The 27,964-nt window shown below is 37.5% G+C and overlaps 2 protein-coding genes across 3 annotated transcripts; one reads left to right on the top strand and one right to left on the bottom strand.

Annotated features, from left to right (window-relative positions):
• Nucleotides 1–5,248: 5,248 nt before the first annotated feature.
• Nucleotides 5,249–7,416, bottom strand: LOC122289023 (pentatricopeptide repeat-containing protein At3g48250, chloroplastic-like). Its single transcript, XM_043095900.1, has one exon. The coding sequence runs from the start codon at nt 7,311–7,313 to the stop codon at nt 5,430–5,432; it is 1,884 nt and encodes a 627-aa protein (XP_042951834.1). The 5' UTR covers nt 7,314–7,416; the 3' UTR covers nt 5,249–5,429.
• A 15,808-nt stretch (nt 7,417–23,224) lies between these two features.
• Nucleotides 23,225–27,938, top strand: LOC122288891 (protein DEHYDRATION-INDUCED 19 homolog 6-like). Of its 2 annotated transcripts, none has more exons than XM_043095713.1 (5): nt 23,225–23,444; nt 24,737–24,879; nt 25,225–25,302; nt 25,400–25,614; nt 27,388–27,938. In XM_043095713.1, exons 1-5 carry the CDS (start codon nt 23,375–23,377, stop codon nt 27,488–27,490), a joined length of 609 nt encoding a protein of 202 aa, XP_042951647.1. In that variant the 5' UTR covers nt 23,225–23,374; the 3' UTR covers nt 27,491–27,938. The 2 variants fall into 2 exon arrangements, with proteins under 2 accessions (XP_042951647.1, XP_042951646.1); XM_043095712.1 differs by having other exon boundaries at nt 23,229–23,444; nt 25,397–25,614.
• The last annotated feature ends 26 nt before the right edge of the window (nt 27,939–27,964 follow it).

Raw genomic sequence — 27,964 nt, forward strand, 5'->3', positions numbered from 1 at the left:
CTTCGATGTTATGCCCGCAGCCTTTGCAGCAATTTTGAATTTCTCCAATCTAGAAGGAGAAGACCTCACCCATTTCACAACCATTCTAACTCGTGCCACCGACTCATCAACATCTTTCAACCCCTCAGTCACAATTAAATTCAAAATATGTGCAGCACATCTAACATGCAAGTATTCACCACCCAAGAATGTCTTATTTGAATCTTTAAGATAATTCTTTAGATACCCCAATGCGACATCATTAGACGACGCATTATCAACTGACACAGACAAAACTTTTTCCAACCCCCACTCCTTTATTGCGGCCTCCAATGCCTTCCCAATCGTCTCACCCTTATGATCAGTTATTTGACAAAATTTAATAATTTTTTTGTGCAGAACCCAATCAGCATCAACAAAATGCACAGTCAACGACATGTAATTCATATTTTGGATTGAAGTCCAAGTATCGGTAGTGAGGCAAACTACCAAACCCGCCAATTGGCCCCTCAAAACATCTTTGCCACGGAGGTACATCTTCTTAATATCTTTTGCCACAGTGTGACGAGAAGGAAGTACAAATCTCGGTTCCAACTCTTGGACAAACTCTTGGAACCCTTTACCCTCCACAAACTGAAAAGGCAGCTCGTCCATGACAATCATACGAGCTAACCTTCTTCTACACTCATCGGGGTTATATTTCGTATACCCCTTCAATGTTGGCCCCCCGGCCCCACTACTCCCATCCACCATTTTAAAATCTAGTCTAGATTGACCCTTCTCTACTAAGGATTTTAAAATTGGACTCTTCTTGCATTGTTCCTCTAGATGGACCTTCAGCTGGGATGTACCATGTTTCCTATAGTGACATCCATACATTTTCCCACAGTGATTACATTTAGCTTGTGGGTTGTTGGGGTCACCACTCTCTAGTTTGGTAAAGTGTTGCCAAACTATGGATACAGGTTTCTTGCCCTGTGTGGGCTTCGGAGCAGGGCAAGGTGTACTCGTTATAGGGGTAGGAGTAGGGTTAGTTTCTGGGGTAGGGGTGTTGGCTGGGGAAGGCGAGCTATCACTGAAATCCGAAGACATTCCTGGTTCTCCAACAAAAAAGGATAAAAATAAAATTAAAAGTGCAATCCAACACAATCAGGGCAAAAATGCATACAAACAAAACAAGTCAAACAGAATATTATAAAAGGAATCAAACTAGAAGGAATAAATCCAACACAAGATAGTCTTGTTAAGAAATGGCATGGCAGTTATGCTGATTTTGCAAGTTTGTGGTCTGATTTAAATTAAGGAATTAGACTAGAAGGAATAAATTCAGTTTTGATAACCAGTAGTGACAGTTTGGAAAACTTTTGCTACTAATTAATGAAGTTCTATCTGCATAAAATTGTATGAAGAAGTTTGCATATATATTTTCCAAACATAAGACTTGGCTCTTAGCTAGAGCCAATCACCTTAAATAATTTTGTAGCATTAATTACTAGGAATGTTTACACTTATGTCATTCCATTTATATATTATGTAATGCTTGTAAGAAGGCTGTAAGAATATATAATATTCTCCCACTTGACTAAAAACCTATGTGTTACAAATTAACCGATTGGTTTAGTAGGCTGTAAGAATATATAATATTTTGATTATCTAAGACTAATCCAGTGGGTGTTTTGGTGCCATGGAGAATAGTAAAAGGAACTGAAAGACAAAATCTGAGGCATGGAAAAGGACGTTGGAGGAGCTCAAAACTGGGATATTTTATTTTTTTGTTTCTTTTATCAATATTCTCTTATCCTGGACTGCTTCCACAGATTTTAATGTGTTAAACATACATGACTTTCTTGTATCTTTATCTTATTCATAGAAATTTATTTATACATTTTTGTGTACTTGTTTACTTATTAATGAATTACTGCTTATTAAAAAAGATAATGAAAGGGTACAATGGCAGGGTACGCCTATTGTCCATTTCGGATGATTGACATTGGGTTTTGACCACATGTTTAGTCGATTTATTTGCTCATTGTTTGTAAGTTGGTCTTGCACATTCTTCTTGATATTTGCTGAAACAGTTTCAGTGGTATTTTTTTTTTTTTTAATTTTGAAATTAGTTAATAGGAATGTATACACTCATGTTACTTCCATTAATAGAGTATCGCATTCTTAAGATTAATTACATCAAGGATGGACAAATCCAATCATATTGCTAATCGACATGGCCAACTACATTCCAACATATCTCATGCTAGAGCTACAAATCCGAAATCCTAACCCCTAAATTGATTTGGGGGTTTCAATCATGAAACCCCTAAATCAAATTAGGGGCTAGGGTTTCAATGAAATCCCTAAATCAAATTAGGGTTTCGGATTGGGACCCTAATTTAACCTAACCCCTAAATTGATGATTGAAACCCCTAAATCAATTTAGGGGTTAGGGTTTCAATGAAACCCCTAAATCAAATTAGGGTTTCGGATTGGAACCCTAATTTAATTTAGGGTCCCAATCCGAAACCCTAACCCCTAAATTGATTTAGGGGTTTCAATCATGAAACCCCTAAATCAATTTAGGGGTAGGGTTTCAATGAAACCCCTAAATCAAATTAGGGTTTCGGATTGGAACCCTAATTTAATTTAGGGTCCCAATCCGAAACCCTAACCCCTAAATTGATTTAGGGGTTTCATGATTGAAACCCCTAAATCAATTTAGGGGTTAGGGTTTCAATGAAACCCCTAAATCAAATTAGGGTTTCGGATTGGAACCCTAATTTAATTTAGGGTCCCAATCCGAAACCCTAACCCCTAAATCAATTTAGGGGTTTGAAACCCCTAAATCAATTTAGGGGTCCGAATCACAATGAAATTTACAAAAAAAAAAAAAAAAACAATCCATTGAATCCAAACAATCACACAATCCGAAGAATCCACAGCACACAATCCAAACAATCCCATCCTCTATCTCCGATTCAACCCCATCCTACCTCCAATCTCCGATCAAAACTAAATAAAAAATAAAAAATAATAACCAAACGGAGAAAATCAAAAGGGGAGGAGAAATGTTACCGTGCGGCGTGCGTCCGGCCTCGTGCGTTGTGCGAGAGAGAGGGATGATGGAATACGTGCGGCGGCCGGACTGGTTGCCGGTGGGAGGAGGGAACACCGAACACGGGGGCTAGGCAAAAGGGATTAGGCCGAAGGGGGGGAAGGGACTCGGGAGGGGAGGGGAGGGGAGGGGAATCAGGGGATCCGGGGGGGGGGGGGGGGGGGGGGGTTGGGTTATGGGTTAGGGTACTAATTGAAACGGCGCCATTTTGTGGTTAACAAAACTGCGCCGTTTCAATTAGTGGGTTAATAATAAAACCCACTAATTGAAACGGCGCCGTTTTGTCCACCACAAAACGGCACCGTTTCTCTTATATATCCGGTTATAAACTTATATATATATATAATATATAACGGTGCGGGGCGGGGGAAAAACGGACCGGGGGGGTCTGTTTCCGTCCCCCGCCTCCGCTGGGGGTTGGCATACGGGCCGGGGGCCCCCGCCCCAGCCCTAACGGTGCGGGGCGCTCCGCCCCGCCCTATGCGGGGGCGGGGCGAACGGGGCGAGGCAGCGGGTTCTGGGGCCCTGCTGCCCACCCCTAGCGCCCTCTCCTCTTTCCCCTTTTCCCTCTCTCTTCTCTACCCGTACCCTCTCCTAGAACGAACCCATCTCTCTTCTCTTTTAATAATATCTTCTGATCGAAACTCTTCCACTAAACTTCAAAACAGCAGCAATGCCCCCTTCCACTTTTCTCAAGCCAATCGTTTCTTGATTTGGACAAGGTAAACTGGAAAAGATTCATGCTTATTGCTAAATGATTTGTATTATTCTATAGTTTTTTGACTAATCAAATGCAACCATTTACATTTTGAACAGGAACTCAGATATTTAATAAAAATATTTTTTCGAGTGTTTTAAAACCCGGAAAAAGTATCCAGTCTCACCTACTTATATCTTTCTCCAATGGAAGAACCACAAATGCCTGCATGAAGACAAGAGTATTTTTGGGGGGGGCGCGGAGCAGCTCCTCATTCGTGGGTGTAAAAGCGAGTATGATGCCCAATCGGCTGGTAGTGTCTATCAAAAATTAAGATAATAGAAAAAAATTACAAACGCCGCACAATCGCTTTGAAAAAGAGTGGGGTTCACGATTAAAAAGTTTTTTTTTTCATGTGGGTCCCATATTAATTCATTTTTTTCAAAACGACTGCATGTCATTTGCACAACCACAACTGTAAATTTTATTTCTTATAGAAAAATTATATTTGCAAATGAATAATATAATTAATGTAGGGTATGTGGATGTGAGTGACCCGCTATCCAACCCTGATAGACATCGACTCGTAAGAAACAAACTCTCCCTAAAATTATTTATAAAATGCAATTTCACCTATTAATTAGTCAATATGGAACTTAACACTTAAATTAATGGGGGAGATTCATTTTTCCTTTTCCATGTGGGATTGGGGTGTTACAAGTGAGATGCTGATAAAACTTTAGCTCCTTTTAACCAATGTTAATATTCTTCCCATATCTTGATCAGGACTAATATCAACTTAGACTTTTGCATCTGGCCATTTGCCTACTGGAAAAGGGGTATGGTGCTTTTTTTTTTATTTTTTCAATTACCCTATGCTTGATCCAACTTATTTCAATTTTCTCGCAATCTGCTTCGCATGGTGCATGCCCATATATATGTCATGGCTATCAATGATTTTTTCTGCGCTTTGTTATGCCTAGATTTTACTGGAGCACTAGGTTACTTCCACACCACTCATATATAAAATCTGCCTTGTTGCCGGAGCTTCCACTTTGGTTTTCTTTGCAGGTCCTATTGAGTATTGATGTCCTTTTATCACTTAAAAAATAGCAATGACTTCAATTTAGGCCCGGTCACACTTAAGGCCTTAGATTTTTATTTTATTATCTCCGGCCACACTTGTTGATGTGGTACCATTTGAACTGATTGCTCATTTAAGTGGTTGACATAAAACCAATTAAAACGTATCACAATAGCAAATGTAACTTAAGATGATAAAATCTAGAATGAAAAACAACGTGATTTATCTCACTTACATGTTTTCAAGATACCCAAGGTACGTAGCAAAGCACATGCACACGCATAAAAGAAGGGTTTCAGCCTTTATCCATGGATTTAGCATACTAATTTTAAGAGTAAGGGCACAAATGCTTGCTATTTTTTAGGCCAAACGAGAGAAAAAGTGCACAAACCGTATAATTTTACTGGTCATAGTAATAACTTTCATGAAACACCCACCAGAACCTCATAACTACAAAGAGGAATTTAGTTATGAACTCCAGAAAATCTTCACCTAAATAACTTCCTCCATTGTATTGAACAACTTTGACTGTAAGAGAGAATTTACTCCTCATGGTATAAGGGTCACGAAATCACATTGCTGTTCCCTGTGGAACTAAAAAGTTCGGCGATTTCACCATGTGTACGAATATGATGAGGGCACTTGCAAAGGAGATCCTTGGCCTCAGAATGTCTCCCTTCTTGGAAGAATGATTTGAAAACATGAAGGTAAGCAGAAGAGGATGGATATTCCTTCACACTCAATGCCTTCAAATATTCCAGGGCATTTTCCACAGTCCCAAACTTTGAAATATATTGGACAAAGGGTTCTGGGAAAGGTGGGTAATTTTGCTTCTTCATCAAATGAAGCAGGTTCAGTGCTTCTTCAAGTTTCCTTACGCTAAAAAGATTTTCGATCATATATTTATATGTAGCTTGCCAAGGTCGTACGCGTGACTCCTTCACCATCCCCACAAGCCATTTGTATGCGCCATCTATTTTCTTCTGAGTAAGGAAACCATTTAATATGACATCCAACAGATCAGCATCGACCTCATAGTTCCTCTCTATCATCTTTGCCAAACACATTAGTGCCATTTCAACCTCATTGGCTGCACAGAGTCCTTGAATCAAAATGGTCCAAGTCTTAATATCTGGAAGGCATCCTTGTGCTTCCATATCATCCAGCACCTTACAAGCTTCTTCAAACCTACCTGCCTTACAAAGTCCGAAAACCACCTGGCTGTATGTAATGTTATCAGGTGGATACCCTGCATTTCTCATGACCTTCATAATATTTTCTGCCTCATCAAACCTCCCTGCATTTGTCAACGACCTATGAATCCCATCGTAAACGGCTTTGGAGAGAGTATGCCCCGTTGACTCATAATTCTTCGCAACTCTAAACACCAAGTCCAAATTTGGGTTATCCCCAGCTGATATGCTTCTCAAAAGCATGCCGCAGTCCTGAACCGAGGGCTTAAATGGACCATCCATCATAAACTCGTAAAGCTTCACCGCATCCTCCATCATCTTGTTTTTCAGAAACTGCCTTGAAATCTTTATGTAAGTGTTAAAATCCATCTCATGACCCACATTCTTCATCTCCTCAACAACACTCCAAAACATCTCAATTGAATCTTCCCTACCAAGAACCCTAGCAATAGCATTATAAGACATTGTGTTGTGTTCATAACCATTACAGTGGCCTGCCCAATGAAAAAATTTCAAAGCTTTCGAAGGGTAATTACGAAGTTCCTTAAATATACGTATCATAAAGTTATTGCATAACAAAATTTTGAGCTCCCCCAATTCAAGTTCAACCTCATCACTCCACTCTGACTCCAAAACAATATGAACCACCTTCTTCACAAAATTCTCCCTGGCATTCTCTACACGCATACTATTATAAAAATGGCTCAAAGCCGCGGCATCACCAGGCATCTTCGCCTTCTTTAACTGCCCCAAAATTCTCAAATAGGTGTCCTTATCGACATAAAACCCGTGCTCTTTCATTTTCCTTAGTGTGATCCAAAACTGCTTCATTGACCGTTTGTTTACCAAAATCCTAAGCATTACGCTATACACCGAATAACTGGGTCTAAACCCAGTTTTCTCACAGACCCAGTTGAAAAAACCCGAGGCCTTTTCTGGGTCTTTATCGAGTTTTTTCTTGAAAATGTAAATAACTGTTTCGTGGGTCAGCGGTTGATTCAATTTTTCTAACTCGCGTTCGAACTCATCAGACCAATCGTTTGCCAGTAGGTGGTCCGCGACCGTGTTTGATTTCGACGAGAAGAACAGCTTTTGATGGGGACAGAGGAAGTGGGAACTGTAAAAAGATGGATGGGAAATAGAGCGAGAGAAGTGAATGACCTGACTGGCGAGAAGCCGAGTTGCGGGAGACCCTATGGAGAGGAGCGAGCTAAGGAGTCTGAGTGATGTAAGGCTTGCCTTTGCCCGATTCATGGCGGCTCATGTTTCAAACTCACGTTCTACAGAGAAGAAAAGCTTCGGACGTCGATTGGAGTGATTCCTCCAGTGTTCGAAAGCTCTGGAGTATGGATACAACGAAAATGTCTGGTTTTAATTGGATCCGGATCCAATCGTTAGACCCGGGTCCAAATTTGCCAAGAAAAATGTTAGATGACTTTTGCGCCTCAATCTTACCGTTCATATATTATTGTTATTATTATTTATTTAATAATTAAATAATTAATTATTAATAAAATTAATTTTTTACTTTTTTAATAATTAAAAATACTAAAGAAGGTTTAAAAGAAACTAAAATTAAAAAAAAAAACCAAAATTTTTTGAACTAACAGTAAAACAGCAATGCTGGACGGCTCGCTAGCAAGATCTATTTACCAAACTAGTCTAGAATAACATGTTTGGTTACAAAATTTCTGGAAATACATCTTTTATTCCAAACATATTGCATCTACGGTATAAAAATTCTTAGAAATTTCCAAAAGAAGTATCTATATTATACTCAAAAACCGTATCCTAAAGAATGTTCTTTTATTTTTAAAAAATAAATCAATCACCGGGATTAGGGCTACCACCTAGCAACTTAGGTCGAGCAGTCCGTGGTGTGGTGGTGGCTCCTTTGGCTGCCAGGTAGGGGTGTAAATTTTCAGTTTTGACCGAAAAAATTAACCGGACCAAATGGGTTTCAGTTTGGTTTCGGGGTGGGGCTTTTCCAGATTAGACCCAACCGAACTATAAATATATATATTTTTAAATATTTTTAAAAAAATTATATATATTATTTTATATAATAGTTATATAAGAAAATTATGTAGTTTTCATCTAAATTATGACTATTGACAATATAAAATGTTAAATCTAAAATTATTAATTAACTAATATCGATTAACTAAAATATAATTATCAATTTTGATAATTTGAACAACTTTTTTTAAGCTCTTTTTAAGGAAAAAATATATAAATAAAGTGAAATAGTTGTATTATTCAAAATTATAAACATTGTGGGCTTCTTCTTCTTCTTCTTTTCTTTTCTTCTTTTAAAAAAAAAAAAATACTAATAGGCTGAAAACACATTGTGGACTTTTTTTTTGTATATTTCAAGAATGATGGATTTTTTTGTATGATTGGGCCCCCATTTGAAACTGGCCAGCTCGGACATATATGAATCGATTGGATCAATAACTAACGGTCTGGTCCGGTCTAGAAAAATAATAGATCGAAAGTTTTGGTTTATCATCCAAACATGATCAGAACAAACTTATTTACACCCTTACCGCCAAGGATGATCTGATTAGGGCTGCTGTCCAGAAGTTAGTATGGGTTGCTGAATTCGGATCAATTCCTAAACATTACCACCATCCAAACAAAGTACTGTTTGTTGTTGATCAAACAAAAACAGCTCTCCCCCAAAAGCTTTAAATCACTACATTGCCTTGGCCATTGATAGTTGTATTTAATTTTTGGCCAACAATAACCAACAGGTTAGGTATAAGAGCATTAGTAGTAGACTCAACAAAATAAAAATTTGACCAAAATTTGATTAGAAAACATAAAAAGGCGTTGTAGTGAACTTAACAAAACTACAATAATTTTAGCTTTCATCAATTCTATTAGCCAAACTATTGAGTCCCAATTGGTGGCCAAATATTATTTTGGAATAAAAAATTCCCTCCCCCTCTTGTTTTTCGATTCTTACATTTTACATTTCCTAGTTTTTGTTTCTTACACATATTTAATCATTTGCGTAACTCTTTACTTTAATTTGCATCTATACTATATTTAAAAAAAAATGACCGTTGAAAAAAATATCAGTTAAAAAAGTATGACCGTTACAAAAAAAAAAAAATCGTTACAAAATTTTATCCGTTAGAATAATATGAACGTGTGTAATTTTTTAATAACGAATTAATATTCAAATTACAATTAGAATTAAAATAAATGAAAATATCAAAATCAATATTTTAATAGATATGTTGAGTTTGTTATTTAGTGTGGTTAAAAAATGACTAGCTAAATTTATAAAAGTGAATTTTCTAATCAAATTTTAACCAAAATTTTATTTATACTAGTGTTCTAATCCACCTCCTAGTGCATGTTTGTAATGAGGCATCTACCATATGTCACTCGCTTTTAACTGGTTATTGTTAGGCTAATTTCTTAAGTTGACATCTTTTATTATTATTATTTTTTTCAGGGACTTTCAACTTTATATATGTGCCCAATCATAACCCATCGCCTTACTGCATGCGCTCCACGAAGAGTTTTCTGATGTTCGGCTCCACCTCCCCCACGAAGCATCACCTCATTTTGACTGGCGATTGCTTTCCACATGCCTCTGCAGAGTTTGCCATCCCTCTTTACCAAGAGCCAGCTTCATGCTTCGTTTTCAAGACTTATTTTACTTTTCTTTTTTTAAGGGTATGAGACCCCAATTTTATTGAAATCCTCGTTTATGAACGGAGTGAAATACCATGGAGACAATCCTCAATCCAAGAAATATACATTTATGAAAATTCAAAGCCTATTAATACGTAGTTACAATGTAATATTACCAACAATTTTATTCTATCCAATCTCAACAAACTTGTGATAATTTCTTTTGAAAAATATTTTAGTCACAAATGGATTACACAAAAGTAATCATACAAACAAATGTAGTTTCATGTAGTTCGTCAAATTATAAAGTTTATCTTATTATAAAGTAAATCTAATAGATCAGATAAAATTAAACCACATCAGTGTGTGAGATTGCATTTCTATAATTTCTTTATGGTTATAGCAATCCTCATTTCTTTTGGGGATAACTTAAAATCTGTCCTAGACTCGTATGTCCATGGCATATTCTTTGGCAAGGAAATCAACAACTTGGTTTGTTTCTCTATAAATATGCCAAACTACTAGGTATTACACACTGAGCATGAACAAGCTGCTACAAGTCGTTCCACAGCAGCTACAAGTCGTTCTGGAAAAGGATAAGATTCCTCTTATTTCCGTTTTACATATATTTTGTCTTATTCATTTTTATTTGTAGTAAATATTCTATTGGCTGATTCTATTTTGGGATGTACGATTCTGTTAGTTTGTTAGAGTAGAGTGCCTATATGAGGATTCCTTTTTGTATCGTGATACACACTTTTCAGAAATACAGTACAGAAATTTTCCAGGCCTTCGTGTATCATGCTCTCTGCAGTTTAGCCTTTCACTTCTTCTTATTTTTGCTTCCTTACATGGTATCAAGAGCCTGAGAGCAATTTTTCATGGAGGACCCTCTGGAAAGTTCTGGTGATTCATCGGCTACACACGCTGAAAACCTTTCTGCTCACTCACACCAAAATACAAACACCCCTCGTGCCATCAATATGGCTCGCTATTTGAACATGAGTGATCCCAGTAACCCTTTTCGGCTAGATAACAGTGACAGTCCTGCTGTTATTCTAGTCACCGACTTGCTCACAACCGATAATTACGCCACCTGGTCGCGAGCTATGCGCCGTGCCCTCCGTGCCAAGAACAAGTTGGGCTTCATCATTGGCACCATCCCTCAACCAACTGACCCCGCTGATCCTCTCCTTGAGCTTTGGGAGCGCTACAACGACATGGTAGTGTCGTGGCTCCAAAACTCGATCAGTCCCTCCATCAAATCCAGCGTGGCATTTGTAGATGATGCGCGTGACATCTGGCTTGACCTTCAAGATCGTTTCTCCCAACAAAACGGGCCTCGCATTTTCCAGCTTAAAAAATCCCTTGCCAGCATTCTCCAAGACACTGATTCTGTAAGTGTCTATTATGGTAAGCTCAAAACTCTTTGGGATGAGCTTTCAATTTATGATCCAATTCCTGTATGTAACTGTGGCACCATGAAAACCTTGTTAGACCGATACCAACGTGACTGTGTCTTCCAATTTCTTATGGGTCTACATGATACTTACTCTAATGTTCGTGACCAGATCATGCTCTTAGACCCCTTGCCATCAGTTACCAAAGTTTTTTCCCTTATTCAGCAACAAGAGCGACAACACCAGCTCATTTCTCATACCCCATCCCCTGATTCCATGGCCTTAGCCACCAGAAAACCCTTTGTTCCCTTTACTAAACACACCAATCAACCACGACTCTCACCTAAGAAAGAACGAGCCTATTGCACACATTGCAAGATTTCTGGTCATTCATTTGAGACTTGTTTCAAAGCTGGAAATGCAGCACCCCCTGTGTGCTCTCATTGCAATTTATCTGGCCACACAATGGAGAGATGTTACAAGTTGAATGGCTACCCACCTGGTCATAAACTTTATAATAAATCCCATAGTTCTGCTGTTTTTGCTGCACAAACCAACTTATCTCCCACTTCTGACCTTGAGGAAATTAGTGATGACAAAGTGGGTTTAACTCGGACTCAGTATCAGCAATTGTTAGCTTTACTTCAGCCAAGGGAGCCCTCTTCTGCTGCCCAGTCTTCGACTCATCAGATTCAATCCAACCTCACTTCTGCCAACTTGCCTAACACGCATTCCACCCTCTCTGGTATTTCATTTTGCCTTTCTACTTGCACACACAGATCACTTCACTCCACTAATATCCCTTGGATTATTGACACAGGTGCAACAGACCATATGGTCTGCTGTACCTCATTGTTTACAACCATTACTGCTCATGTTACCTATTCTGTTAAGATGCCAAATGGTACTGAAGCCCCTGTCACTCACATTGGCACTGTCCAACTTACACCATCCATCTACCTCACAGAGGTTTTATGCATTCCTTCCTTTCATTTCAATTTAATTTCAGCAAAGAAATTGACTGCCTCTCTCACATGCTGCCTTGTTTTTATGTCTAACTGTTGCCTTATTCAGGACCTTTCCTCTTGGACAACGATTGGAAAGGGTGAAGTCAGGAATGGCCTCTATCACTTGTCAAGCACTGCTGTCCCTCCTTCCACTTTAGTCAACACCATTTCACAATTTTCACCTGCCAAGTTTATTGGTTCAGCTTCTGTTTTTAATACTCCTAATGTTACTGACCTATGGCATTGTCGCCTAGGTCATCTTTCATTTCCTTGTTTAAGTTCAATTTCAGATCCTCTTGTAAAGAAAGATGTTTCATCTATTAATAGAAAACCTTGTTACATTTGTCCATTGGCTAAACTTCATCGTTTACCTTTCTCCCACAGTCAACATAAGACTTCTCGACCCTTTGAAATTATACACTGTGACCTTTGGGGACCCTGCTCAGTTGTTGCACATGATGGTTCCAAGTTTTTTCTAACAATAGTTGATGACTTCACTAGAAGCACTTGGTTGTACCTTCTCCAAAATAAGGCAGAAACCAGAAAATGCATTATATCCTTTTCTAATCTGGTTGAAAATCATTTTGACCTTAAACTCAAAATTTTAAGAAGTGATAATGGGAGTGAATTCCAAATGACAGACTTTTTCAACAATAAAGGCATTATACATCAAAAGAGTTGTGTTGCCACTCCCCAACAAAATGGTATTGTTGAAAGAAAACATCAACACTTACTTAATGTGGCTCGTGCATTGAAAATCCAAGCTGGTCTTCCCCTTGAATACTGGAATCACTGTGTCTTAACAGCCACATACCTTATCAATAGAACTCCTAGTCCCCTCCTTCAAAACAAAACTCCATATGAGCTTTTATTCAACTCCAAACCCACCTATGCTCATCTAAGAGTTTTTGGATCCCTTTGCTTTGCCACTACCCTTCCCCATGGTAGGAAAAAGTTTGATCCCCGAGGTCGCATGTGTATTTTCCTTGGATATCCCTTTGCTATTAAGGGATATAAACTTCTTGACCTTGAAACCAAAACAACATTTGTCTCTCGGGATGTTGTTTTCCATGAATTAGTATTTCCATTTCATTCATTGTCTTCCAACACATATCCTACATCTCACACACCAAATTTTGTTTTTACCAAACCTTTACCAAACCTCCATGATTTCCCACCTTCCATTCCCATCTCCAATCCTCTTTCATCAACAGATTCTGCACACTTTCCCTCCCCTACGAATTCTCCAGTACCTGCCACCACAAATCCTCTTCATTCCCCTCAAACTTCTAACCATACATTTCCCATAACCACCACTACCAGTCCCTCTCCTAATCCACCCCTTCGCAGGTCAACAAGAACAAGGACAGCTCCTCAGTACCTACAAGACTTCCACTGTCAACAGGCTTCACTTCCTGCTTCCCACCCATTGCTGTCCAAGTCTCCTCTTGCTGAATCTGGTAACAGTTATTCCTTAGCCAACTTTCTTACATACCAGAAATTTTCTCCATCTTTTACTGCTTTTTCCACTTCCATTTCCACTATTTCTGAACCACAAACTTATAAGCAAGCAGTAAAGGACCCTGGCTGGTGTGAAGCTATGAATTATGAGCTGCAAGCCTTAGAGCAAAACCATACTTGGATCCTCACTGATCTACCTCCTGGAAAAGAAGCCATTGCCTGCAAATATGTGTACAAAACTAAGTTCAATTCTGATGGGACTATTGAAAGACTGAAAGCAAGGCTTGTTGCCAAGGGTTTTACACAACAAGAAGGGATAGACTACACGGAGACATTTTCTCCAGTTGCTAAACTGGTCACAGTCAGAGTCCTTCTCTCGGTGGCAGCAGTACAAGGTTGGTTTCTACACCAATTTGATGTCAACAACGCATTTCTCCACGGTGATTTGGACGAGGAGATTTATATGCGTAAACCACCAGGCTACAACAAAGGAGGCCCTCACCAAGTGTGCAAATTACTTAAGAGTCTTTATGGCCTTAAGCAAGCCTCAAGACAATGGTATTCAAAGTTTTCTTCCTCTCTTATTGCTTTTGGTTTTGAGCAATCTAAATCTGATTACAGCCTTTTTACTAAACTAGATGGCACTTCATTTACTGCATTATTAGTTTATGTTGATGACATCATTGTGGCTGGAAATTGTTCTACTTCCATTGCATCCCTCAAAGCCTTCCTAAACACTCATTTCAAGATCAAGGATCTTGGATCCTTGCGTTACTTTCTTGGGTTGGAGGTTGCCCGATCTTCAAAAGGCATTCATATATGCCAAAGAAAATATGCTTTAGATATTCTAGCCGACTCGGGCACTCTTGGAAGCAAGCCTCTCAAAATACCTCTTGACCAGAATTTTAAAATCAGTCAAGCATCTGGTGCTCCCCTTCTTGATCCAAGCTCTTATTGTAGACTCATTGGACGTTTGCTATACTTAACAATCACTAGACCCGACATATGTTATGCTGTCCAGCTTTTAAGTCAATTTATGGATCACCCCACATCTACACACTTGGCCACTGCTCACAAGGTACTTCGATATATCAAAGCCACTCCAGGACAGGGCATTTTGCTATCTTCTACATCTCAGCTCCAACTCAAGGCATTTTGTGATTCTGATTGGGCCTCGTGCCCTGACACTCGTCGCTCCGTCACGGGGTACTGCATCTTCCTTGGCAACTCACTTGTTTCTTGGAAAGCAAAGAAACAGTCAGTGGTCTCTCGCTCTTCAGCTGAAGCCGAGTATCGCTCCATGGCTTCCACTTGTTCTGAGCTTACTTGGTTGAGGTACTTGCTCACTGATCTAAGGATTTCACACCCTCAAGCTGCCTTACTTTACTGTGATAACCAAGCAGCCTTACACATAGCTGCAAATCCTATTTTTCATGAAAGAACAAAACACATCGAGTTGGATTGTCACCTAATCAGAGAAAAGATTCAAGAGGGCAGTATTATCACATCCCATGTTCCTTCTCACAGTCAGTTGGCGGACATTTTTACCAAAGCATTACCTTCTTATCTTCTTCAATCACATTTATCCAAGATGGGAATAGTGAATCTCTACTCTCCATCTTGCGGGGGGCTATTACACACTGAGCATGAACAAGCTGCTACAAGTCGTTCCACAGCAGCTACAAGTCGTTCTGGAAAAGGATAAGATTCCTCTTATTTCCGTTTTACATATATTTTGTCTTATTCATTTTTATTTGTAGTAAATATTCTATTGGCTGATTCTATTTTGGGATGTACGATTCTGTTAGTTTGTTAGAGTAGAGTGCCTATATGAGGATTCCTTTTTGTATCGTGATACACACTTTTCAGAAATACAGTACAGAAATTTTCCAGGCCTTCGTGTATCATGCTCTCTGCAGTTTAGCCTTTCACTTCTTCTTATTTTTGCTTCCTTACACTAGGTTCAAGTTCTTTGTAGAATAAACAATTCTCTCTCAATCCTCTTGTGCACAACCCAATGTACATCATCCTGTCCATTCCCCCAGTTAACCAACAATGACTAGGAATTAGTTTCAACCACAACATTAGACTGCTGCAACATAATACAAATTCGCAGACCATCCATCAGTGCCTTTGTCTCAGCCATTGTGTTGGTGCCACTGCCATAACAAGCCATAAATCCAACCAAGAGTCCCCTTCTCGAGTCACGAACCACCCTGGCCTCCACGACCACATTCACCAAGATTCCCCAAACTACACTCATCAATATTTAACTTGACAAAACCAAATGGTGGGATGGACTATCTCGTGTTTTCAAATTCAATACAGGAAGTGCCATTCTAAATATAGCCTCATGATCAGTTTTGCTTACCTTTTTGCAAGTAGACAGTACTTTCACCATTTGTTGAGACAATATGCTTTTGATCTTAAGACAATTAAACCACATTGGCAGGTTTTGATTTTCCTTCCATACGAGATTCAAGTTGCATCTTCGAGTCCATAGATACCAACTTATTATAGATGGAATTAACCCAGTGACAATGCCGAGTTGACCGACAGCTTTGCATTTTCAAGAGTTATATACTTGTATGCTTCATTATCTAAAAACGCAGGCCGAGAGGAGATAGGTAAAGATCGTCCTATATGAACAACTGCATTAATCACATGTGATCACAGCATGTAATTCTAGGATGTACGTACATCCTAGAATTAATGGGTTTTCCTTTGACTGGCAAAATCGTCTTCACGATGGTTTTCTTCTGCAAGTTGAGAAATTACGAGATCTCCCATTTTATTTTTATTTTACATGCTGTGATCTTAATATTTGTTTTGGGTATTTGTTAATTAATCTAAGTTTATTCATTTAATTTTAATTCAAATACTCTTCAATTAGACGAGACACAGTACTGTACTTTTTGATTTTATTATTAATGCTCATTTAAAAAAAAAAAATTAAAAAAGGTACTGCTCGTTGACTTGGGTTCATGTCCGACCACACTGGAGGTAGGAGCACCCAACGACGAATAAGAAAAGGCAAAGGTGCTGTCTCTTTCGTGGGGCAAAGACCATCTTTACTACTACCTCTTTAGACTTTACTTGCCGATCGATCAGGCAGTACCAGAATACAGACAGACCTTAGACACGACCCCCGCTCAAAACTCCAAAAGCCTGACCCCACCTTATTCCCTTGATTCTATGATCTCTTCCACGCCAAGTTTCCTCCATCCATCCCTTGATAAAAAGTCATCCACCTCCCACCGTTTTCACGGGCGTGGAGGGCAGCTCTTTCCCACCTTTTCCGGGTGGTCCTCTTGTGGGGGCGCACTGATCATAAAGAGTACTATGTACTGCACTACGCCGGCCATTTTATTTTGAACAAGACATGACTCATGAATACAGAGAGAGAGAGAGAGAGAGATTTGAAGGCAATGTTAGCACAATCATATACATCATAGTGTTTAATTTCTCTTTGATATTATGATCAGTGTGTGATAATGGTTCCAGAAGTAGATATGTTCAGTAGCAGAAACCGACCAAAAGATGACTAAAAAAAGGAAAAAGAGAAGGAGCCAAAACAAATTCAAACACGAATTAGATTACAAAAGATCTTTTTTGAACGGGTGGCTTCAAAAGGAGGCCTAGGTTTTAGGGCAACATGTATGCATGGCGCATGCGTTGCCTTCAAAACATTTTACTGCACAGTACGCTTACAACACGTCCTTCCACTGTCCATTTCATCCCTCCCTTTCCTTTTCACGTGGAACGTGCCGTTCCTGTGCATTAAAGAGAAATTAAAGTATGCATGCGGGAATATAAGATTAGGGTCCCTAGCCAGGCAGTGTGCGTGCACCACAATACTTCAGCTGCCTACAATAAATCTTCTGAATCCTACACACACACGTTTATATATGTACATGCATGTCTATGAGCTTAGGAATGTCTTTCCTTCCCTCTCTCACGAGCAGAGTTACTACGAAAGCAATTTTCCTCTTCCATTATCATCTCGGTAGTCCAGGATGCAGAAGCAGATTAGGCTGCTCTTCCATTTCACATCAGACGGATGGTTTTGTGGAGGAGCTGCAGCCATGCCATGAATTCACATATCCGTGATCCAAGCCAAGAATATTGAAATGAAGGTCACGCAAGCGAGGGGAATCAAGCGCTCCTGGTCCGAATTCACCAATTTATCCGTTTTCATTTCATTAATTTTCTTTGCCTATGAATCTACAAAGTTATCAGGTTGCTGTGTAATGAGAACTATCATCTTTTAGTGTAGTATCTATATGAATAGTGCGAGTGTTCTTTTATGCTTGGCCATTAATTAGTACTATATCGATTGTAGCGAATAATAATGGCAGTGCTATTAATGTATTAGAGAGCAAAAATATGTAAGAAACGCGTGCAAGAGATTGATGTGATAATAAATATATATATATATATATATATATATATTCATGTTATACGCAAATGCTGCATTGCTCCGATTTATTGAGTACCCCATCTATTTTCATCATCAATTGATCCATTCCGCTGGCAACTGTCTCCTATGATCTCTCTGTTAGTCTGTTGAATGAGTTGGGAATCCAACTCAAATAACTGATCAAATGCATGATTATAATAGTGAATGGCTCTATTTAATTTGCCTTCCAAGTATTGAAGGTTTCATGCATAGAGCCACTACGTGGTTTTAACTGATCTTAATACGAATGGCTACTTAAGCTGTGTTCTTAATTTTCATGCATTCCCCACAAAGCCTGCATGCACTTTCAGTGCGAAATGAATATATGATATGATAGAAAAGAGGTGGTCGAGTTGAAATGTCTTACCAAACACGCATATGCAACCTCGTAAACTAGTGATACTAAATGTAAAGTGGCGTTCTAAACAGCTGTAAAAGAAAAGGGGTGGTGAGCTCTGCTTTTAATTATTTGGGACGCCATATAAACAGTAGATTCTTCTCTATTTTAGGTGAGGATGGGGAGATAATTCGTATGTGCTCTACTTTCAAAATTTAGGAACCGAAAGCAAATGGAAAATCACTTCAGGGATTCTTTTTGGCCCTTCATATAATTTTTAAGTAGATAATATTTTAAAAAGTAGTTTACGTGCAATTGAAGTAATATATATTCTTGATCTAGTGCTGCTCACTATGGAGGCTTCTTAATAATGCCAAATTATGTTGGGGGGGCCTTGGGGCTGACTTCTCTCTTTAAGCTTGCACCACATCTCAAACACTTCGTTTACACCAAACACTCAAATTGATAGGATTTTAAAGAGACATTCTGTGAAGTTTATATTCAATTCTAATTAGTATGGAAATATTCTTTGTTTTTTTCCTCGTAGGTTATCTTTATTCATGAGAAGTTTAGGTTGACTATATATGCTTGGGTAATTATAATCATGTACTTGTCATGCCTAGCTACTGATCCTTAGGTTGATTCCACCTATGAGATTTTGTTATGCTCAAAGCATAACATAACTTTTCTGGCAGTAATAATTCTTGATCTCTTTCCTTTTTCCATTAACTTCATGCTAGCCATTGATTAAGGTGGCAATTTGGTGCACAGGCTCCAAAAAATATGGCTGGGATCGATCTGTCTTTTTGGGTGCATCTCCACAGGAAGATTTATGTGTATATATATGGCAGAAAGTCAATGACTGATATATATCCTAGCTAGTTTTGACCTTATCATTGTAATTTGTTAAATGATATCATCACGTTTCCTCCCACATCTCGAGCCTTAGCATATTATATAGTTAATCTAAGCTCGTAAAAGGTGAAATTAAAGCAGGATTTGATCTGTCAGTGTGAATCTCTTTCCACTAAAGTACTTTGACTAATGATGCAGAAGAGGGAACAATATTTTCATAGTGGCCGATCGATGGAAAAGGCTGTGTACTAAAATATATACCGACATGATCCAGAAACGTCCTAAAGTTCCTTATTTATTTGTTATTTTGAATGGCTTTTGTCCATCAGTATCTAACACAAGGATTGTGTTATTTGTAGATTTCATATACACAGGAAACTGTGCACACATTTTTTTTCCCTCATCAGCTCTTAAACGTTTTGAAACTGGTTTGATATTCATGGTAATCATGCTCGTTGTTCTATTAGTTACCGTGTTCTCACTTTACAATGCATATAAAGTAATGTGAAAGAACGGCTAAAAGTAATTGGCCACAAAGTACTGTACGTAAACAGTAAACACTCTTTTTCTTCATTTTTAATAGAAGATTGGTAATGGCCTCGCCAATATCTTCCAATGTAAGTCTAAAATTTTGAAACTGAAGCTTATTTTTCTCTATATCCAACTAGCTATATATAAAAAGTTTGAGACTTCATCTACAGTAAATCTCAGCCCCTCATCATACCTGGCGATTGAGCTCTTGTGCAAATATTAACTTCAATATGGTCTTTTAGGAATAATAAGAACTTTTAGTTAGATTAGTCTATATTGGTCTAGCTATCTTAAATTTTAAATAATAATATAATATTATATATTTTAATAATATTTGATAATTTTTTTCTAATATTTTACAAATACACTTCATATATTAATTAATAACTTTATTAAAAAACAAAAATATTTTTTCATGGAATATCCATGTTTTCACAATAAATATATCCCTGCTATATTAGAAAATTATAAAAAAGAGTAAACATTTTCACAATAAATATATTCCTATTATATTACAAAATTGTTAAAAAAAAATAGAAATATCCCTGCTATATATATCCCTGCATGTCATTGTAAATGAGAGAGTGAAACTTTTTATATAGTTTTGGTCTTTGTACAGGAGGAAAGCGTGAGTGTGAATGTGGGAGTTAAGATAAAATAATAAAATATGGTTAATCAAAATTAAAAATCTCATCTCTTCTTATCTCAACTCATCATTATAACTTTTTCAAATCTCAATATAAAATATAATAAACAATCTAACTTTTTTAAATTTTAATATAAAATTAATATTCAAAAATTATATTATAATAATATTTTTTTTATTATTATTTAAAACATCTTATCTCATCTCATCTTATTTGTGTAATCAAACGGAAGTGTAATCACTGGCGCATTGCCACTGCTCTCCAGATTGTGGCCTGCCAGGATGGTAATCCAAATCCTAACACCAAATCTAAACACTTTTGAGACTACCGTAACGAGGCCTACAATTATTTTTGATAAAACTTTCTAGCCGAGGCAGTCTCCTGCATGGCCTTGTCTGCTCCATCTTTTAAGCTCTATTCCAAAGGAATACCTGTAGTACCATGTACTGTATGCTGCATGTGCCCCGTCACTGTATGAACCTGGGAAAGTGATAAAGGCCCATTTGGCCAGCCCGAACTTAGGTGGAAATTTGTGCTTATGATAGATGTACATGCGGCAGTTGGCACTCATGCACGGTGCTGAATGCACCGAAAAAGAAGGAAGAGTACTCCGGCTTTAGGGGATCATTTTCGGCAGAAAAATTCCCGATCAAAGATATTGCATGGGCTGTGTTTACTATCTTACGAACATCTTTATATTGCTAGCAGCACTGTACTGTTTTGAATTCTAATACAAGACAATTAAACGTATAGAAATGAAACTTGTCCCATTTAATTACTCTTGGAATCAGCTGGCTTGAGGGCTCCAGTTTTCTTTCTGACAGTAGTCATATATTGTCTGTCATGAACTATCATGTAATCCTTGGGATTAATGGTAAATCTTAGACAGAGTAAGCCCTCTCGATCCTTCACATGAAGCCCAAGAGGCAAGAACTCACCATATCGATTTCCCCTTAATGGGTTTTCTGATACAGCCCATCGCCTCTATTGTTCATTTATTTTTCTTTTCATTTTCTTTGCTTCTGAAACTTTAGTTCTCCTGTTATCATTTTCCTTTGTTTATTAGCTGAAATTCTCAATGCCACAGTAAAGTTCATTAATTTGTTTACCACTAAAACATGTCACATCTTTAATAATGATATATGTATTTTCAGTTACGTCAAGTGGTCTGAACTTTGTAGTCCTGGTACTATAATTTTCTTACTTCTTTTAAGGGAATGCCCCACCACATTCTTGAATCTTTTGCTCTCATGCCACCTCTGTCTACGTGTACTGCACCGCCCATCCTTCACAAATTCCATGGAAATGTCACTTGAGCCTTCACCATCATTGACAATAGACCAACTTTATGTCCAAATGGTAACCTCATGGCTATGACTCGGCTACGACTGGTTAGGTTGTCTTTATATGAGACTTTATCACTTTCTATGCTTATTCTTTTCTTTTCCCTTGTCACTCAAGTAATTTATATGCTTTCCCAATGACTTGTAGACCAAGAGTCTCTCTCTGCAAAAAATTGTCCAAAATATGCTATGTGATGTGATGAACAGATTGTTTAAAAAGATGATGATGACAGTTGCAGAAAGTAAATTTTGGTACCTCTTATTCGTTTTAGCTTGCAAAGTAAGGTGAGGGTTTATAAAACAGAAATTGAAAATTATTAGAAGTTGCAGAAAGTAAATCTTAACTCATTCTGCTGTATTTTAGCTTACAAATTAAGTTTGGTCAGATCAGTTCAAAAACCTGAATTGAAGGGAAGCAAAATGGGTAAGTTCTGAAGAATCTATTCCAGTTTGTCCTAGTTAGGTATTGATTATAAAATTAAGAGAGCACGTGGAGTTGAAATGCTATCCTCATTCCTTAAAGTTGAGACATGATTTGCTTAAAAAAATGAAAGCAAAAGGCTTGTGGAGCACTTGTCTTTACACATCATGTGTGTGTATATATATATATATATATTCATACAGATGCTCTTTTTTTAATTTTAAAATTTGGGAACTAGAAATGCACTTTAGTTTAAATCCAAAAAAAAGGTACAATATGAAAGGAATAATTATAATCTTATTTTGTGCAGTACTTGCATTTGTTGTATGGTTGCCATCAAAATTATATTGTAAAGATACAAATAAAAAATAGAAAAATACCAGTAGTCCCTTTTTTTTAATCTGCAATACCCAATAATTCAAGTTTTTCTGAAATTAGAATACATGAATTAGTGTGATCTTCCTTCATTTTAGTTTGAATCCCTTTTATGTTTTTCTTTATTATCTTCTACTTTCTCTTCATTTACATGATACATATTAAGTCTGTTTGTTAAAGGGGGTAAAACCCTTCTTCTGGTATTTAAAACTAGATAAATATGTATTATGTTTAGAGAAATATTTTAATCACAAAATTTTTTTAAAAAATTAAATTTATAAACTGATATCACTTGATGTGGTATATTGTATTGTAAAGTAAATTTAACGTATTTTATAAAATTATGTCAGTTTATAAATTTATTTTTAGTAATCTTTTTATAGTTACAATACTTTCCTTATATTCAATGTATTGATAAACCTCATGTCTAAGTGAACCTTACTCACGACTCACGAGTTATTCCCAATTAAGCATAACTAATAAGCAAATTCCCTTTTTGGTAAAGAAATATTAAATAGATTTTTTCCTCTGAAAATGGCCTCATTTTTCAAATAGCATAATTATAGATTTTTCTTGCACCAAGTATTATTTTGTACCTATCCACGTGTCAGCCATCAGACAGCTTCCTTTTTTGTGTGTCACAGAGAGAGAGAGAGAGAGAGAGAGAGAGAGAGAGAGAGAGAGCGCCTCAGGGGCTATATGAAGCAAACACCACCAGAGGTCCGCACCCACCAAACTGACGAGGACTGTAACAGGGGAAGACGGGAAAACTTCTCTCTGTTCCACCGAAGTCTAACTGATACTTCTTACCGGTAAACGCTGAACGCCATGGACGTTGACTTCAGGAGTTACCCTGTCAAGCATTTTTCTACTGTCCAAGCTGCGCGCATTGACACTGGTTTATTTCTTTCTTTTATCACTTTTAATGTTTTTGCGTTTGTTGTGCTCGAAAACGTTTTCGACCTTTGTATGTTCTGTTTTCTTTTTTCTTGGAAGTGAAAGGTCTACCTAAGTTTTTGGGTTCAATCTTGTCTGCTGGGTTGCAGAATTTTGTGGATGTTAGCAAAGTTGTACTTTTTACCAAAGCAAGTTGTTGGGGACTGAGCTTAGAATATTTTGGATAATTTAATGATTTAAAATATATATCTTTAGGTTTTGGGTCATGCATTTAGTGGAAAAAAGGACAAGAACCGTTTTCTACAGATGCCAATTTTTATTTTATTTTTTCTGAAATCCTTCCCGTAAAGAAAGAATCCGATCATATTCTTATGTTATTAGTTTCAAATATGATTCTAACGAAGAGGTTATGGTTGATTAATCCATCGGTGACGTTATATGTTTGTGCTTCTAAGGCTGCTAAATGCATGAGATATTGTTCTCAGATACCAAGGCTAGAAGAATCTCAATACTTTCTGTTTATACGTTGTTTCAACTTACTTTGTTGGTTTTGCCGAGTGACCATATAGGACCTTGACTCAGAGGCTTTTATTATTAACGGTGGAAGAAAGTTATGGTAGGTTGGAGGCTAGTTATTCCCTTGAATTGAGTAGTATTCCAATTGCCCTGAGGATGAACGCAGTGGAAAGGATCCAAAGTGAAAAGCACAATTGGAGTATCTGAACGTGGATTTTCCGATACTTCATGGGTTCGTGGATCGACTGAGAATGACAGTGCTGATGTCGAAGAGCCAAGAAAATCATTCATCTAATCCTAGTATTTTGGTCCCGACATATTTGATATGAGAGCAAAACTCTTTATGTTTTGGAGACAAATAGATTTTATAAGCACATGGGGGCGAATTGTTGAAGGATAGATGGTTGCTTCTTTACCCCTACGGGATAGAGTAATAATGTTTAGAGATACTAAGCGCATTTACGGTTCTCCTTGCGATATTAATCAGTTATCAGAAGAGAGATAAGAAATGCCTACCCAAAGAAAGTGTAGATCATGAAGAATAAGCCAGCAGTGTCCGTTCTCGCTATCTCTGTGTTTTTCCCCCGTTTTCTTTTTCTGTTGATTTGTTTATGTTGCTCTTGCACCCATTCCTCAACTTATGATTATGATTTTGTGGAATCATGGGCCTTTTTTTGTTTAGATATATTTCTATAGTTTTCACCACAATGGACATTGGTGCTAGATGGGTTACAATTGTGTCTGACAAATCCTTTTCTTGTCCCCCATCCCAAACAGATAGTCACTTATTATTCGACGATTCAGATGTGGAGGATGATGCAAAAGCTTGTTTTCCATGTCCCTTTTGTTATGTAGACATTGAGTTATCTGTGCTCTGTAGCCATTTGCAAGAAGATCACTGCTTTGACTTGAAAAATGCAGTAAGTGCTTTTCTTTATCATTATTTTATTATATGTGCACTCAGTCAAATACCTGGTTCAGCCTCCAATTAATGAAGTTGAAAATTGGTATAATTCCTTGATTCAATGCATGTTATGGTTCATCCCGCTTTAAAAAAAAAAAAAAAATGGAAGTAAAGCTGTTCAGCAAAAACAACATTGGAAAAATAAACCAAGGGAAAAATGTTTCTGGATATAACAAAATTTTTTTTTATTGGCATCGGGTGTCCACAAACAACGTCCCTACTAATCCCAGAGGTGTGGATATAACAAAATTGCATGGTTTCATTTAATTTTGTTTTAAATGATTGAGTGTTGGTGTCTCAGGTTTGTCCTCTGTGTGCGGCAAATCTTGGAAAAGATGTGATTGGGCATTTTATAGTGCAACATGCAAGCTCACTAAAGGTATGAAATGCCATGTTATTGTTATAGCATACAGTCTCTTTAAAGCATATATCATGCTTTGTATTTACCAGAATATATTTCCCTCGCTTTGCAGCAGAGGGAAAAATCTGTGAAATCTGGCTTCTGGACTGGTAATGCAGCAGTTGTTCTTGGCAAAATTCTTCCGACTGATTCTCTGGGAAACAAACATGATTCTGCACCTGATCCACTCCTTGCATTGTTTATCAACAGTAGTCCTTTGTTCGACCCTAAAGGTATCCAGCAAGATGAATGTCTCAGAGATGAAGCCTCTGATGCTTCTGATTTGAAAAGGTACACTCCTTTCTAGTCAGAGTTATGGCATTCACAGGTGGTCTGTTCTACTAGGAAGTCGCAATGTCAAAACTATTAAAATCTAAAGACATAATAATGTATTTTGGTAATGTTTATTAGGCGCATCAGTGATTCAAGTGACTTGATTTCCATTGTTATTGAAATTTAGACCAGTCCGTAATGTCTTTTAAATTGCAGCTGTCTTTAGAATGGTATTCTATGTTCTTCTGAACTGTCTAATTAATGGAAAAGAAAAAGTTTTTATCAAGTGTTGTTTGTAAATGAAGTTTATTTAAGACTTATATTTGCATTAGAACCAAAAATTCCATAAAAGAGAATAAAAATCACACAGGAAATTTAGTGCTTGTAGTTTTTCAAGAGATGGTAGACGTGATTGGAAATTTTTTTCAAATGAATAACAAGATGGGAAGCTTATCTTGATGCACTTCCTGGCTTGGAAGGCCGAAATTATAATGGATCTTAAAGCTATTTACAATATATTATGGAACTTTTGTTCTGCTAAGAAATGTGTGAGACAATTACTGCAGTGCTAGTTATGTTGCAAAGACTGTGATGTGTATATCGGTTTCATCAATCAGTTATGCTTGCTTCCACATGATAACTTCTTCAACTGCCACAACAAGTGGCTTTTCTTGTTAAGGACTTTTAACAGTATCCTGTATAAACTTTTTCTTTTCAGGTAAAGACCAGGTTCTGTCATAATTACATAATTTCCAAATTAATTTCAGGGTTCCAAATTTTTATCTGTTGCGATGGCTATGGCCAAGTAGTTTTAGAAACTAGGGTGGGGATGGGGAAGCTAAGGGGAGGGGTGGGGTATCCCATGTGGCGCTTCCTGTTGTTTTAGGGGAGCATACTTTGATAAGTAATGTTTTCAATATTTGACTTTTTAGTTGTGGCATTCCTTTATGCGTTTGCTAATTCATGCTTTGTTTCTCACGGGCTCCCAACACATTTTTAATATCAAGTTCCACATTTTACCTGAGTCTTGACTGCTAATTGTTGAGGACCTCTTAGTAACTCCTTTTTTTTTTTTTTTAATCTTCAACCCATCCCCTTCCCACCACGACAACAACCCCCCCCCGCGCGCGTGCGGGGATTGTTCTGTACATGTGTGTATTTTGGTGCTGCGTTTAGAAACAAAATAAAGAACTTTGTGCCTGTTTCTTCTTCTCTAGTGGTAAGCCTTGTTTTAGTAGTTGAAGTTGAACCATGATTGACAAGTTAGCTTGCTTCAGTAGCTAATATCCACAATCCTTCCTTTTCAATCGTTTCATTTCTCTGTTTGGTGCTTGAATTTCCTGTATTCAGGAAATAGCATCTCTATCTCTTATGTTGCTTGGAAAATGCAATTTAGTGCCCTTCAGTTGATTGAAGGGTGCAATTGTCCACTTGTTTAAATGAAGCTGTTTTATTGTCCAATCTTTTGCTTCAAGAAGTGGAAAATTAAGGATCTATATTCACACCTAATTTATCCTTTTCTGTTCTTTCCTGATGTTAATGCGGTAGAGTGGACACATTCTTTTAACTAAAATCTCTTTGTTGAGCAGTGCATGTGAATAAAACATGCATATCTTGCAGTTTCATTCATATGCTTTTAGGATACAACTTCTAATAACTACTCTGGTAGCATATACTTATGATTGGTCAAGTATCTTATATGATTGGTTAGGATTAAGGAAAAGTACATACTTGCATGTATGAGAATACAACCAGATGCTAGGATTTTGCTTATGCCTCTTGCTTTTGCAGCACGGGGCCATCTTCACTAGATGAAGCTTGCGAACAGGATATTGAAGAGAGAAGGCAGAAAGCAGCTTTTGTTCAACAGCTGATCATGTCCACCATTTTGTAAGACCCATCCCCTTGTTCTGTGATGCTCATAAGTTGGAAGATGCAAATGAGTTGTTTCGCTCATCAATCGCGAACAACTCATTCTCAATCAGCACTGGGTTTTCATCCGGTGAAATAATTTCTATATTACTAGTATAGAAAATTGGTCTGAAATGGCCAAGTAATATAGCACCACATCTTCATCTAAGGCAGTGAGTGTGATGGTAAAGCTTGGACTGAAGTATCAATCTGTCTTATGTACTAATGGGTAGAAGCAAATGTTTCCAGTTATAAAGCTGATGAAAATGTAAATGCCAGGCCAAAATTTCGCAAACAATGGGATTTTATTTGCTGTACAAAATGATTAGCTATATACTTTGCCAAAGGATTAGGAGAGGAACACTAGATGTAATGTAATGACTTGTTAGAGATTTGTGGTTATATATGTTTGATTGTGACAAAATTTTACACTTTTGGCATTGCCTCTATCTATAAT

The sequence above is a fragment of the Carya illinoinensis genome, chromosome 12, assembly GCF_018687715.1.
Source record: "Carya illinoinensis cultivar Pawnee chromosome 12, C.illinoinensisPawnee_v1, whole genome shotgun sequence".
Lineage (NCBI taxonomy): Eukaryota > Viridiplantae > Streptophyta > Magnoliopsida > Fagales > Juglandaceae > Carya > Carya illinoinensis.

What these genes read in the sequence shown, in the direction of transcription:
- LOC122289023 (XM_043095900.1), bottom strand. Translation starts at nt 7,313, where the DNA reads ATGAATCGGGCAAAGGCAAGCCTTACATCACTCAGACTCCTTAGCTCG.
- LOC122288891 (XM_043095712.1), top strand. Translation starts at nt 23,375, where the DNA reads ATGGACGTTGACTTCAGGAGTTACCCTGTCAAGCATTTTTCTACTGTC. An exon ending in GCTTTGACTTGAAAAATGCA is followed by an intron (nt 24,880 to 25,224) that starts GTAAGTGCTTTT and finishes TTGGTGTCTCAG; the next exon opens with GTTTGTCCTCTGTGTGCGGC. An exon ending in GATGCTTCTGATTTGAAAAG is followed by an intron (nt 25,615 to 27,387) that starts GTACACTCCTTT and finishes TTGCTTTTGCAG; the next exon opens with CACGGGGCCATCTTCACTAG.